General features: G+C 32.3%; 1 protein-coding gene across 2 annotated transcripts in view; it reads right to left on the bottom strand.

The window, feature by feature from the left end:
• The window catches only part of LOC149783472 (MAM and LDL-receptor class A domain-containing protein 2-like), a 131478-nt gene that overhangs the window by 84085 nt on the left and 32922 nt on the right, over window positions 1–14471 (bottom strand). For both annotated transcript variants that reach the window (XM_089931712.1, XM_089931713.1), the window contains exons 16-26: window positions 13870–14042; window positions 12730–12870; window positions 11947–12225; window positions 10676–10759; window positions 9950–10123; window positions 9054–9196; window positions 7532–7727; window positions 5406–5501; window positions 2716–2850; window positions 1784–2110; window positions 993–1114 (exon numbers count right to left, since the gene is read on the bottom strand). In XM_089931712.1, coding sequence (XP_089787838.1) covers window positions 993–1114; window positions 1784–2110; window positions 2716–2850; window positions 5406–5501; window positions 7532–7727; window positions 9054–9196; window positions 9950–10123; window positions 10676–10759; window positions 11947–12225; window positions 12730–12870; window positions 13870–14042 — 1870 coding nt within the window. The remainder of the gene's footprint in view (window positions 1–992; window positions 1115–1783; window positions 2111–2715; window positions 2851–5405; window positions 5502–7531; window positions 7728–9053; window positions 9197–9949; window positions 10124–10675; window positions 10760–11946; window positions 12226–12729; window positions 12871–13869; window positions 14043–14471) is intronic.

Here is a 14471-nt window from a genome sequence, read left to right as displayed (position 1 = left end):
GTAATTTATTACAACTATGGCCTCCTCTCGCAAAAAGGCAAGCCATATAAATATTTTTTATTGTGGGCTGTTTGGTAAATAAAATTATCAGTGGCCAGCCCACGATTCTATAATATTATGTTCATTAGACACAGTGTCGCATAATTCGAGAAACGCCACTAATGTCATTGAATATCGACGTAGAATCTTTATCTTAAAAATCTTGTATGCGGCGAGTAATTATAGTCTCGTGGAATGATCTTTTGATCCCCCCCCCCATTCATCTGAAACATTTCATTTACAGTAACCTTCAAAAACAAACAAAACAACACAAACCAAAAGCATTTCCCGAAAAACAAAACCTGGAACAATTATTTGCTTGTATTTATTTACTATTTGTCAATAAGCTAATTTATGTTTGTTGCGATCAAAGGAAATAGCGCTCAATAATTATATTTGTGTTTGTTACATATTTTATTCAAGCTATTGGTATTTAGCACTTATATATTAGGGACTAGCCTGCGTTTTCTAACAGCCTTTCGAAGAGGTGAACCGCTAGGTACAATTCTACTTACAGAGGGTACAAGCGACAACATTAGCAGGCACATAAACCATTATATTCTATGCACAATCTTTTAACAGATGTTTGCATCAGACAGTCCCAAAGCACCACAATCATCTACCAATTTTAAAAGCAATTTGTTGCAGACCTAGTCCGATTTGGGAATCTTCTTGCACAGGCATTGAAAGTGTTTTCAAGATCTAACAACGATTCTAAATATTTAGGAGATCTGCAGTTACCATCTCACGATCTGCATGATGACGCAGACTGTTATTGTTTGCATTTATGCGCACTAACGTAAATGTGCATGATCGAATGGGGTGTGAACAATCGGCATAGTTTCTGCTGTACATATAGGCGGTATTATTTTGTCATAGTCAAAATGTAAAGAAAATTGTGTGTGTGTGTGTGTGTGTGTGTGTGTGTGTGTGTGTTCAGTTCATGACCTTACCTTGACCGTATCATGTGATGTGATCCTATGGTAAAATGTAATAAAATGTTTCCCGCTGGGATGAGCAAAGAATGGAGAAATCAGCTCAGCTATTTCACCTTCTTCTTTATCTGACGTGGCACCTGTTATTTGTTCAAAACATGAAACAAGGAGTGGGTCAAATGAAAGCAAAATAGAAATATGGGTGCTTCTATTAGTTGATAATTATTTGATCAAATGTGGGTAAAATATGTTCCACACATAGGCAAAATTATACAATATTAAGATAATAATACATAGTAAAACAATAAAAACAACAATAGCAACAACCATTCTTTACAGTGGATGTGCTTTTCTGCTGGTTACAAAGTTGTATACCAACCAGTGTATTAATTTTAAGGAAATATATCTTTTTGCTCTGAAAGGAAGCACTTTCAACGATTAATACTTTTTAACGAGAACTATGGTTCATAGAACGCCATATCTTGTTATTACATTATTTTTGTTATAAGCTGGATACTGGAAGCAACATTCAAAACTTGTGCATACAAATAATGTTGAGCTAGATGGGACATTGTGATACGACAACGTCCTATACAAGAAAGGGTATATCAAACCAAATTTGAATACATTCACCAATATTTTAGGAATTCGACCTTCTATACCATTTTTCGCAAAATATTAACGTTCATGTCACTGCAGCGACAGTCGCAGCTGGAAAAGTGATATGTATGACTTGACACCAAAAGATAGAACAAGAAGGTTATGAAATCACAATCTATGTATTTCGTTTCATAATCGAGGATACTAACCACACTTTGAGAATCGAATTTCATCCACAGCAACAGAAAACTGATATCCGCTAGCATAGATGGATATATATGTCGTGGGTTTAATTTGCATTAATTTCACAGTCTTTGTTGTCCAGCCATAGGAGGAGCCATACGAACTAAAGTAGTTATAAGAAAGCTCGAATCTTGAGCCGTTTGTGCTGTGTTGATACACAATTAAGTAAAAATAATTGCTTGTGAAATAGGTGTATTGGAATGACATTTCGCAGTCTGGAGTTTCAACCAGGAATTGAGTTGTGTATAGATAATCATACACATAATAACTAGACTCAATCGCCATGAATCGACCTAAAACAGAACAAGAAAATGATACATAAATTGCCAATGTCATCGTGCTTAACATTAATATATATGATGGCTCTATAAGAAATTCTTCAATTATTAAAATAAAATCATACATGTCGTGAGAAAAGGAACATAAAAACGTGCACAAATGATCTATTTGCTTTATGCCATTAATAAGTGGTGTTTCTTGCTAATTTACTACAAGAAATGATTAGATACTGGAACACTTTATGTGGTTCAAAAATAGCTTCAGGTAATTTATTCTAATTTAGATGTGTTAAGCGACCAATAACAAACTCAGAATGAGACGAAATTTATGCTATGGGCAAAGCGAAATGCTAAGAGCATTTGAACTATTAGGTAATAATTTAATTATTTATTAATTTTGCACTAATTAAATTATATATCCGTTCTAACGTAGTATAACTTTTTTGTGTACAATATTTAAGATCTACTGGCAAGCATAAGACACTTTTCTGTTAGTGATTAAATTTGATGCACCCATGTTTCAGGAATTGGGCTCTCCTTATCACTTGAACATATCATAATATATCTGAAGACTCCATGCTTCTGACGGCTCACGTAAAAATAATAAAATAGTGGCTTGCCGCTTGTATTGTATGTTGGATCAAGAAATGTAACACCCCAATAGGACGTCCATGGAGCATTCACTAATCGCCAGTAGTTAGATGTGAAGTTGCAACTTCCAGTTTGAAAATTGCACGCTGTCAGTGAAGATGGACCTGCAATATAATGTAAAAACGGAGAAATGGTATTTTCAACAATGTTAATAATTTTTGCGTGGAAGATGAAATTAAACATTGCGTCTTAATACAAGATCCGTGAACGATATCTTTCATTGAAATGTCCGATGATCCGCACATCTTAGACCTTTCAATTATCGTTTGCATTTCATAAAGTGGTTCATGTTGTCTTGCAGTTAGCGAACGTTTCTGCATTCGGTGTTTATTTAATGCCGACATGGGATTGCTGCATAGCATTGCCTAATGTAAAGAAAAGTTAAAGTTTACTTATAATTAAGAAAGCAACTTTCCTGAGGTCTATTGTAATCAAAGAATGTTTACGCTAACCCAGTATACGCGTCCATTTGAGGTGAATATATAATTCATAATGAGATAATCCAACATGAACAGTTGTAACATGGCAATAGCTTAACTCCTGATATATTCCAAATAACTGATGTTGCCGAGACGACAAGATTCGTTATTATACCAACAAGGAACTGAGTGTCCACATTACATTGAGACACGAAAAGCTGGAAAGATGTAATATTAGATCTATATGGCAACTCAAAGAAAGGAAAACACATTACAATGACCTCACTACGTAAGCAAACACATCCTTACTGGGACGATTATGACCTGACGTAGATGGTGCATCATGATGCAAACCATGTTTACATACAATTTTTTTTAATGATGCATTCTTTCACAGTGCCAAACATTGGCTTTAGTCACTCGAGATGCTTGTTGTAAAATGTTGCTTTATTGATTCAGATCGATAAATATTAAAATAAAACAGAACAATTTGAAATTTCCAAAGACAATATAATCAAAGAAAGACTGGAACTGAATTATCACATGTGTGTTTCAAATTGATGTCTGCAGATTCTGAAGAATTCTTGACACATTATTTAGAAGGAAATAAACCTTATCAATTTCATTCAATTCAATGAAGATCAGTAAAATGTATGGTTTGAATTCGCATCAGGTTTGTTGCTATAACTGAAAAAGGTATTTAAATTCCTATCAGGACATATATTTTTCGTGTGGAATCATTCGTAAAGGCTTCAACCAAGTTACCTATATACAAATCATGGATGTTTGCATTTAAAGAAACTAAGAAAATCAGATCATTTATTTACATGTAAACTGCGGTTTTATCTGTATTGGTCGATACTGCTGACACTGAAATTATTTGCAAGTTCAAATTAAGTAATTTTAAGGTAAGACAGCTTCATTTAGAAGGAACATTTATCTCATTGTTATTTCGTCCAGCGTTCAAAGAAAAGTTTCAGAAAATATTAAATATAAAATTGTAATCAGATTCCTATAGCAAATTAGGATGACGATTTTAAATAAAGCAAAGCACCAACAATACCCATCAACTCCTAGTTGTTTTATTTTATATCCACGTCAGGACAATATGGGCTTAAAAAAAGAAACGGAAAAAACAAAAACCACAAGTTTACTAAAATTCAATAAGTAATTTCTTTCTGTTGAACACAAAGTGAAAATGTGAAATGAACGCACTCTTATTATGAATTAAATTCAAAATAATCCTAAAAGAAAGGTCTTGCATAAGTCCAAAAGTATAGAGTGTACCGAATGGTGGTGGTCCTAATGAATTCCAATCTTAAATATGATGAAGTAAAATTTTAAATATGCTGATGTGCCAGTAACCTTGTTCTAACACAAAGATACACTCCATAATATCTTGAATGAAGTCACAATAATACCAATGTAATATTTAAATTAAAAACTGTCGATGTGCACTTTGTAATTGCAACGAATACTCTAACTAAATAATTCTCTAAAATATATCTCAGCAAAACTGAATGGGATTCAACAAACCCTGAAATTAACATAGGAATGAATTTTTATTTACGTGGTCTTATTAGTTATATACAGGCTTTCTCCTCACATATGACACAGCATTCTACTGTACCTATGTAATTTTCAAATTCCTAATAAATAAGATAACATTTTAGCAAACAACTCGAGAAATAGCAAGCAGACAATAGTATTTCCAATGGAAAAACTAATATACTGAGCTCAAATCCAAGTAAATATATAAAATGGCATTAGTCAGGCAGATCCAAACTCATACCCTCATTTAGGGACAAATGTGAATTACACAATGTAGATTAAATATAAATTTTATCAGTTAATAAGACACTCGTATGCCAGTGTGGACTGTATGCATACAGTTATGGCTTGTTCAGAAGAACACTTCACACCATTGTTTACAGTACATAACTCAAGGATGAATAATAATCTGCACAATCTTACCATTAGATAGGGTCCCAAAATCTTGGAATTAGTAAATACTGATTTGTATATGATACTCAAATAATAGGGATTTTAACTCCTTGAAAATATGGAAGTGAAGAATATCTTCCTGGAACCAAGATTATTTACAACAAAACATAACAGCATATTAATGCTTTAATAAAAGTAAAGAGCATTTGTATCAGTAATGTCAGGCTAATACGGTTAGGTATTGAAAATCTTTTTCTCCCTTGGTAGCATTTGACGCTTTTATTTTACATAAATACCTGTTATCTCTCCATTCCATCCCCATGTGAAATTGTTGCTGGTAGATGTCCTTGTATACGCGCATTCCTCGAACGTTTTCATGCAACTGATGACATCTGAAATATATATATATATATATATATATATATATATATATATATATATATATATATATATATATATATATGTATGTATGTATATAAATCAAATCAAATAGGTCAATAACAGTCCTTTCAATACACTGGATCTTTTTCAAACTCAAGAGAATGCGTGTCAGGGATTGATTGAGATAAATGAAATGAACTAACAGTGAACAATTTAAAATACTTTCTAAATGTCCTAAGCGCGTTCTACTCTAAATGACTCTTTCTCAAATGCAAATTCACAAATGAGACCAAACGCTTTGAGGTTAAACAGTTCTACATGAGTATTTTCACAGGAAAGAAACCTTAAAATTTGTTATGTTTCAAATAGTTACTTCCACTTGATGCTGTTGTTGAAAAATAATTTGAATTGACCTATACTTCGATTAACAATATAGCCATCTGTTTTCTATATAATTTCAAATTATATATATATATATATATATATATATATATATATATATATATATATATATATATATATATATATATATACATACATATATATATATAAGTTACTACAAGCCTTGAATAACAAAAGTTCAAATTTATTCTCTTTAAAAGCAAGTTATATTCTACAAAACTTTCTTATTATCAAACGAATATATATCAATAAAGGATTGTTTTATCTCATTTAGGATTGGGGCGGCCAATAGCCGCAATCCCTGCATAATGTTGACATCATGCGGGTCACATTTCCTCATCATGTGTGAAATGTTTTGAGCCTATAAAGGCCTATAAAGGCATATATTGGATGACGAAAAACTATAGGCTAGCATTGAATTCCATTGACCTTAGGAAATTCCATACGTTTTACTTGTAACTAATCTTAAATGTGAAAATTTCATCACTTTATGTTCGACATTGCTCTAATTAGTTTTGGTCATCTTTCACAGCGTTGTATAGAGTCTCAGTATTGTAATTTTCCTCGATTATTTGCTTCTCTTGTTTGTTCCCAATGAATTGCTTTGTTGAGCATTGAAAAGGCTTTAAAAGCTGCAGTGTAACTCTTGAAGCAGTACCAACTAATTTTACGTAGAACAACCTTTCAAAACAAACTAATTTTATGCGGAATGCGTTTACTTCTGCAAGTTAAGCAAAATTAACCAAATAACTTCTTTGGCAAAAGCTAAACTGTAATGTTTGCTCGTTAAATTTCATTTTCCATTGCTTGGCCTTATCCACCTGTTAACCACGTCAATGTAAATGTTGAAATATATAAATTCTGTGCTACAGACGACAGTGTGAATATGAGGGAAAACACCATTATTTTATGTTGTAGTGATGTTAATTCGTAGTCTTTATGGTAATTCAATTTAAAATTGAATGTGAAAAGTCAGACTAAATTGGAGTGGGGTTGAAACGGTAAAAATTTCTGCCAACGCTTTACTTGATCTTTATGTCACTCTGCATGCTCTCGTGTCACCAGGTGCCAAATGATCCTTAGGGCTGTATCAATGATCATTTTGACCCTTGACGTAAGATGTTGCATTCGGTCCGCAAATGATCATCTCGACCAACTGTCTTTACTGACAGTCAACCATACATTACATTTTATCATTTTAAATATTCAACTGTTTTAACGGAGTATGGACTTTTGTTATTTTAAATGAACCCGGTTTAGCTTTTAGAAATTAATTCGGAATCTCAACGGCTTATGTATAGTTTTCTTAATACGGATGGCTGCATCGATGCGGTATTAGGTTGGTGGGGCGATATTTATTTTAACACACAGTAGGTCTCTCTGTTAGAGGAACTGTATAATTAATGAACACGTATTTATTTGCTTTGCAATCGTTTTGCATATTCGTACAAAAATATCAAGCAGAGAATCGGTTATTTTCCTTCAAACCTCCTTCGACCATAATGATTCACCAAGATCCCCAATGCCGTGTAAACATAAAACATAAAAATAAAGAGCAATTATTGTAGGCGTTCTTTGTGTTTATAAAGCTACAAGACAGATTAGCGCATCGGAAATAAATTCAAAGAAAAGGACTTACGCGGGCAGGGATATGTTAACAACAGAATATCGTCAATGGCTATGTCTCCGAGTGGTCCAGCTCCCTTCACAGCGATAAATTTAACTTTTATAGTTACGTCTTCTGGCAACACTACACAATCCTTTCTCCAAAGATTTCCTTGTTCTCCTGATTTTTGCCAAACAACACTTTCTTTATCATTTGACTCCAAGACAACCTAAATGATACATATGCTAAATGATATGACTTCAGGTTCTAACAATGCTACCCTTAACAACAGAATGAGAAAGAAAACACATGCTATCAAAATACGTGACCTACAGTTTATCGTTAGATACAGCTATAAGGGAAATTAAATGATTGATATGCTGTGAAACATACATAGTGTTTTAATATCACGAGTCAAAAAAAATACCTTAATATATATATATATATATATATATATATATATATATATATATATATATATATATATATATATATATATATACACACATATGTGTGTGTCCTTTTGACTGTCGCTATGTCTGTATGAACCCACCCTCGTCACGAACAAATATAATTATCACACAATGTAGAGAATTCTAATTCGTTCTCATATTTGTAAACTCAGACTTCTGTTGGTTTGTCAAGCATTTTCCTGTAGAATGGAGGGATATCACATTTCGTTATGATTGGTGTATATTTCTAATCCCATATACTCATTTCTATATACTTTCATTTTTATTATGAATCCAGAATGAAAGTGTACAAATGAGAATTAATTACTAGGTCGACATATAAGTGAGACTGGCAGGTACGAATGCTTAAAACATCGACCCTCTTGCATCAGTTTTGTGATTTGCGCATGGTCAAGATGGTATTGGAGTCGGTGCTTACAGGTCAGACCATGTTTGCCATTTACCCGAGGATCAGGGTTGTTCTAATCTCTGTAGAGTTTTAATTATCTAACCGGTATCATAATGATATTCTATAATATTATAAAATTGTGGTAGCATTATCAAGCGTTCTCCTGTCGTATCCAGTGACAACACTTTCCATTATGTTTGGCATATATATATATATATATATATATATATATATATATATATATATATATATATATATATATATATATATATATTATATATATATATATATATATATATATATATATATATATATATATATATATATATATATATATATATATATATATATATATATATCATCTATCGAAGCAAAGATGGAATAGAAACCTAGGTCCTGTATTCTTGAAGTTATATGATAAGATTACTTTATGAAACCTTTGGACGAAGACACCTTTTATTAGATAAACGCTAGTGTTACATAAATTTTGCAATCTTCTCAACTTTGTTTAATCGACAGGAATGTTACATATCAATTATGTAAAAAAATATGCACATTTCATTTACTATTTAGGTAAATTGATATTCATGTTCAAACTTTTGCTCAAAACGCAATGAGAAACAGGGAATGACTTATTTGATATTTCGATGTAATATTCTAAAAGATGAATGGTTTATTTTGCTTCCAAACTTACCTTCAGTGTTCCAATATTACTTCCATACATATGATAAAAGAACTGGACTGACCGATATGTCTTGCTAGTGTTAACAGCTGGGAAGATTAGCGCAGTTGCATCACCTTCTTGTCCAAAGGTAGATTCAACGTACATATATCTACCTGCAAAGGCATAATTAAGTGGTTAATAAGGACATTAACAAGGCAAGAATATATTCTAGTTTGTTCTTTTTTTGGTCAAATAATGACATGAATAACGTTTGCAAATAATTTATTCAATGAAGGATCTGTACAGGTACTATAAGGACCAGAACTTTCGTGATGTTTTAGTCATCTGAAACTGTATAATGCTTAAGGTGTAGCTTAGAATATGTCCATTCTGAACTGGGCATGGAAAATGTGTCTTATATTTTTGAGGCTCTCATGTGTGATTGTATTACTAATAATACTTTACTTGAGATTGGTGATAACATGTGTATCTGATGAGCGTTTCTTATCGATTAATCATTATGTCGTCCTAAGATTAAACTTTGCGAAACTCACTAATGTCCTATGAAACCATATACGCATCAATAATGCTTCATAGCAAACCCAACGCATGAATTATAAGATGGTAATATATATATATATATATATATATATATATATATATATATATATATATATATATAATTTAGTGTATAACGTGTATCTAGCATGCTCATTCAATGGCAGACATATATATGCAAGCATTCGTAGCTTGAAAACTGTTTGTGAATTTGATACATTTGTGGCAATGGTGTATTTTGTAAGACCCACCAATATATTGAATCAAATGTGCATGTGCTGAGCATCTATCCATTTCAAGGGATGTTACGTGTTCACTCACTAAATTAGTAATCTAATTTTATTCAACAAATATGTTCATGGACATACCTGACGTGTTTCCAAAAGTATGATCTACACTAGGACCTGTTCCATCTGAGGGAGTTGCGCCTTTTGCCCAATACCATCTGAATAATGGAACACGCGTTTTGCAACTTGTGCAATTGACGGAGTACTGCGCAACACTTGGTCTTTCGAAATCACATATTCCGGCTTGGAGACCGTCTGTATTAAGCAAAGGCCAAAATAACATTATTTATTTTAGAAAGGATAGTATTTCAATATACAATAAAAATAAATAATAAATCAAGTCAATACATTCCGTCATTGTTGAGTTTCGAATGTAAAGTACATCGTTATACCTTGGATGCTGGTTAGAAATAAAAAATTATTAAATTCAAGTTTGTTAATAAAGTCATAACTGTGTTTGATGTTCATATCAAACATGAATTTCAATAACTATCTTACGAAAGAACGTAACATTTTCTGCTCAATCAATTTATCTCAAAATAATCAAATTAAAATCTTCTTAAATTGTTATATAAAACATATATATTTTCTCAGATACAAAGATATTTTTTTAAAAACAATTCTTTGATAATTCTATTGGGAATAAAATGAGCAGTTCAATGAAGTTTCCGAGAGTTATGAATGGTCACTGCCAACAATCATCTTCAGCACATAAGCATGTAAAACAGTTTTACAGGCTCTCTATATAAAGTTATGAAACTTCAAACATCAGTCAAAAATCAATTTAGTATACAATTCGATAAGTACATTCGCATATTCCAGATGAAAGTCCGACGCTATCAATCGCAATAATTCTGGTACTATCACTTCCTCTTGAAGCCAGAAAGGACACTGAAAATAGATATAATAAGAAATATTTGTTAATACGTTGAATTCGTAAGAACCTTTTATTATTTCAAATGTTTCTTTTGCAAAGATGTGCTTGTAACATATTTAAAGGTTGTTCTAAACATGTCATCATTTGAAGTGGCATTTATAAAACATAATTAGCATAAATTATTAAATATATCTTGTGTTCAAAGCTGATGAAATGTAAAATATATAATGATGACAGTCATTTGTGAAACAACTGTTTTGCTGAAAATGTTACGGTTTATTTGTATATTTGAGTTAACTCATATCTAAACACTATCACTTTAAATAAAACGTCAAATGGAAATGTCGAAGTGATAATTACGGGCCTTTATGGGTCCTACAATCAGCCCATTCGGAATGATATCCATTTTCCATCCTTAGTTTGCAATAATCCCAATCAGAATTATGAAACATTTCATATCGTTTTATATTCTTACTTTGGTTGAGAAATTTCTTTAATAAGCGATAAAGGGTATACATATTACATGTAACAAGCTTGTATCTATGTATACTGCAGTATGGGGCAAACTAATGGCTTGTTCTAGCCAGAATAGAGGAAATTCGAAGAAACTTGGAACGAGAGCGATTATACTCACTCTCAGGCATGACGTACAAACAAAAAGTTTTCTAACGATTACAAGGTTTCGAAATTTTGCTTCATCACAGTTCTAGTATAAGGTAAATCTGCTACCTAGATAATGTGTGACAGTCGAAATTCGGCAACAGACTTCCAAGTAATTACTGACATTAGCACAAAAATTAACTATAGAGAATAAAAATTATTTTCTGATTTTCCAGATGTCTCTCTGAATCGAAACATTACATTAACGTAGGTTTTCATTTTAATGCTTAAATTTAGTAATGCAGCGTTGGGGCTTTTCATCATTATTTTGCAATTATCGCCTATGAGCTTCATCACATAACGAAGAAAATATACCCGAATATACGAATAAAATAGTGCCTTGGGATAAAGTGACATAATGTGACTTTTAATCTAACAATTTTAAAGGTGACAGAATATTTATTTGAGAGGAGTAATGGTAAAACCTAGTGAGAATTTTAAATAGGTTTCAGATGTTAGCTTGATGGCGTTAAATCAATACTGATTCAAAGTTTTGTATCATCCACAAGATTAAAGCAGACAAAATATTTTGGAGTCTCACCTGAAACTATAGTAGAAGCCTGAAGTTCTCCAAGATTCACACATTGATACATCCATGTTCTCTCCTCTTCTGGACGAAGCCATGGCATTTGCCAAGCAGCCACAGAAATCCCGTGTACACTTTTAGAGGCTGACAAAGCATTTTCGCTAGATGCATTGATCCAATAAAAGAATTCGATTTTATAGGAATTCGTTCTATTCACGGTAAAGTCAGGAGATTTTAGATATGCCATGTCAGTCTCGAATCCATATCTATTTGTGTAGTAGGCTACTCCAGATGCTGAAATATGACAGATCCTTTAGTCTTTACAAACTCTTGTGTGTGTGTGTGTGTGTGTGTGTGTGTGTGTGTGTGTGTGTGTGCGTGTGTGTGTGTGTGTTTGCATAATTGACCTAAGATAGTGAACGGTTTAAAGATAGTCAAATGATTTACTGATTAGAACGTTACGATTGTGTCGACTAATCTTGAAGCTTCAGCGTTCTAACCTTCTGCGGTATATTTAGGTCATTAATTTACTTATACATATAAACTCATTAAGAAGCATCGTAAACTTCCTGGATTACACATATTATTTCTTGCATTCAATGTTTCTGTATGTGATTTTATTGTCTCGTCTCTTTTGAATTCAATAGTTAATTCTTCGAAATTTGTGTCATGTCGCAAATAGACGTTTTCAAGACATAAAGACAAGTCCAGTTTACATACTTGCTACATGACGACTATTCCTTGCGATAATTATAATGTCTGAGATAGACGAAGATAAATAATATAAGTATTACTTGCCATTAAAAATATTTGAAGAACTGTAGTTAACCTGCCACACAGCTGCACCTGACACAGCTACCGTTGTATAGGAACAGTTGGACTTGTCAAATGTGCAGTTCACTGTGGGTTTTGCAAGTCCACACTGGTCAATGGAACCACCTTCAAAAAGAATCCGATTCATGGACTGATTCAAATTTCATACATTATATAAACTTGCAGAAGACCAATTTTGAAATAACAATATCACTGATTATCAAATGCGATATTACCTAATTTACAATTTATGCAGTATGGTTTGAAATTAGATTTCACAATCCAATTAGCAAAATTCAATTATTCATGATATATTCGGAAATATTACTACCTTTAAATGGTAACATGCATTATGTACGGTACATATTTTCGACTTGCCAGACATTACTGACTTGAACATCTTTGGCAAACTATATGTCTTCCCTTAACGTTAAATGTGACATATTTCCTCAAACATATAGTGTTAATTATTGGCATACTCATCTAGTAACAACTCTTAAAAAGCTGGTAAATGATGGTAGTAGATAATTTTAGTTTGATTGCAATAAACACTTTACGATTTTGTGTTTTCATATTTATTTTCAGTCACAAAAGTTGTAGACTTGTGTGAAATTTCATTCTTTCGTTAGATATGCATTGTATATGCAAACAATTCTTCACCAGAGAGGCCAGAATTAAGTCGACGAAAATATAAAATAAACAAATATATAAATCACTTGCTTGAAATATGATTTTGATTGCTTTTATAAGATCAAAATATAAGTATTGTCTACTGTGCAAAGATTAGGCAATGTATTTTATCATGATAATACCCTCTGAAAAGTTAGAAGTACTTCCATCAAAGTCAATTATCCGATTAAGGTATCTACTCAAAAACAGCATGTTCACTGCATAAGGCCAGCTTCAGCATTGATAATTAAATATTATGTTCGAGATATTGCAGATTGGATGAAGTAAATATTTTCATACCTTTCCCATGTGTATATATTTTGGAATTTAAAAATTCCGTGAACTCTTGCGAAGACATGTTGTAGTTAGTATATTAAATATAAATGCTTGAATAATATGTAAGGTGACTTTATTTATATTACTCTGTCATTTGCACTCTTACTGCATTACACCTACCGCAACGGACACCAGCGTCTTCATAGTGACCACAATTATGTGAGTACCATCCATTATGGCTGCAGCTGTATATAGAACTTTCAGATCCACTACAGCTGACATCATCCATGAAAATGCTGAGATTGTAGTTGGCGCCAAAACCAGCACAACAAACAGCCGCTGCTCCCACAGTGCTTGTATTGTAAAAACAAAATATTTATTGAGAAAGTAAGTATAGTCATATGCGTTACTTTGCCATCCCAATCGTTAATAACACTTTACAAGCATCAGCAAATAACAAAATATATGATAAAAAAGCGTGTGTCGCATCATAACTTCACTAAAATGAAAGCAGCTCATGAACAGAAATGTAATGGGGAAATTTTAATATGTATCTAATATTATATTTTATATTATGTCAATTATACTCGTACGTAATAATTCTTATAGTTTCCCGAAATACACTGGACGAGTAAGTCATCGCATCGACTATGTGCAAGGCAATAGACGCAGATTTTGCCTTCTGACTTACTGTATATATTGTTAACGGAATATTCACATTACAGCATAATTTCTTACCAAGAATGAAAAATTTCAAAGGAATACTTCAATACTCGGATTTG

Source organism: Sinohyriopsis cumingii, chromosome 14, assembly GCF_028554795.1.
Source record: "Sinohyriopsis cumingii isolate HCF-2022 chromosome 14, ASM2855479v2, whole genome shotgun sequence".
Lineage (NCBI taxonomy): Eukaryota > Metazoa > Mollusca > Bivalvia > Unionida > Unionidae > Sinohyriopsis > Sinohyriopsis cumingii.
This window is presented reverse-complemented; position numbering and strand designations above follow the sequence as displayed.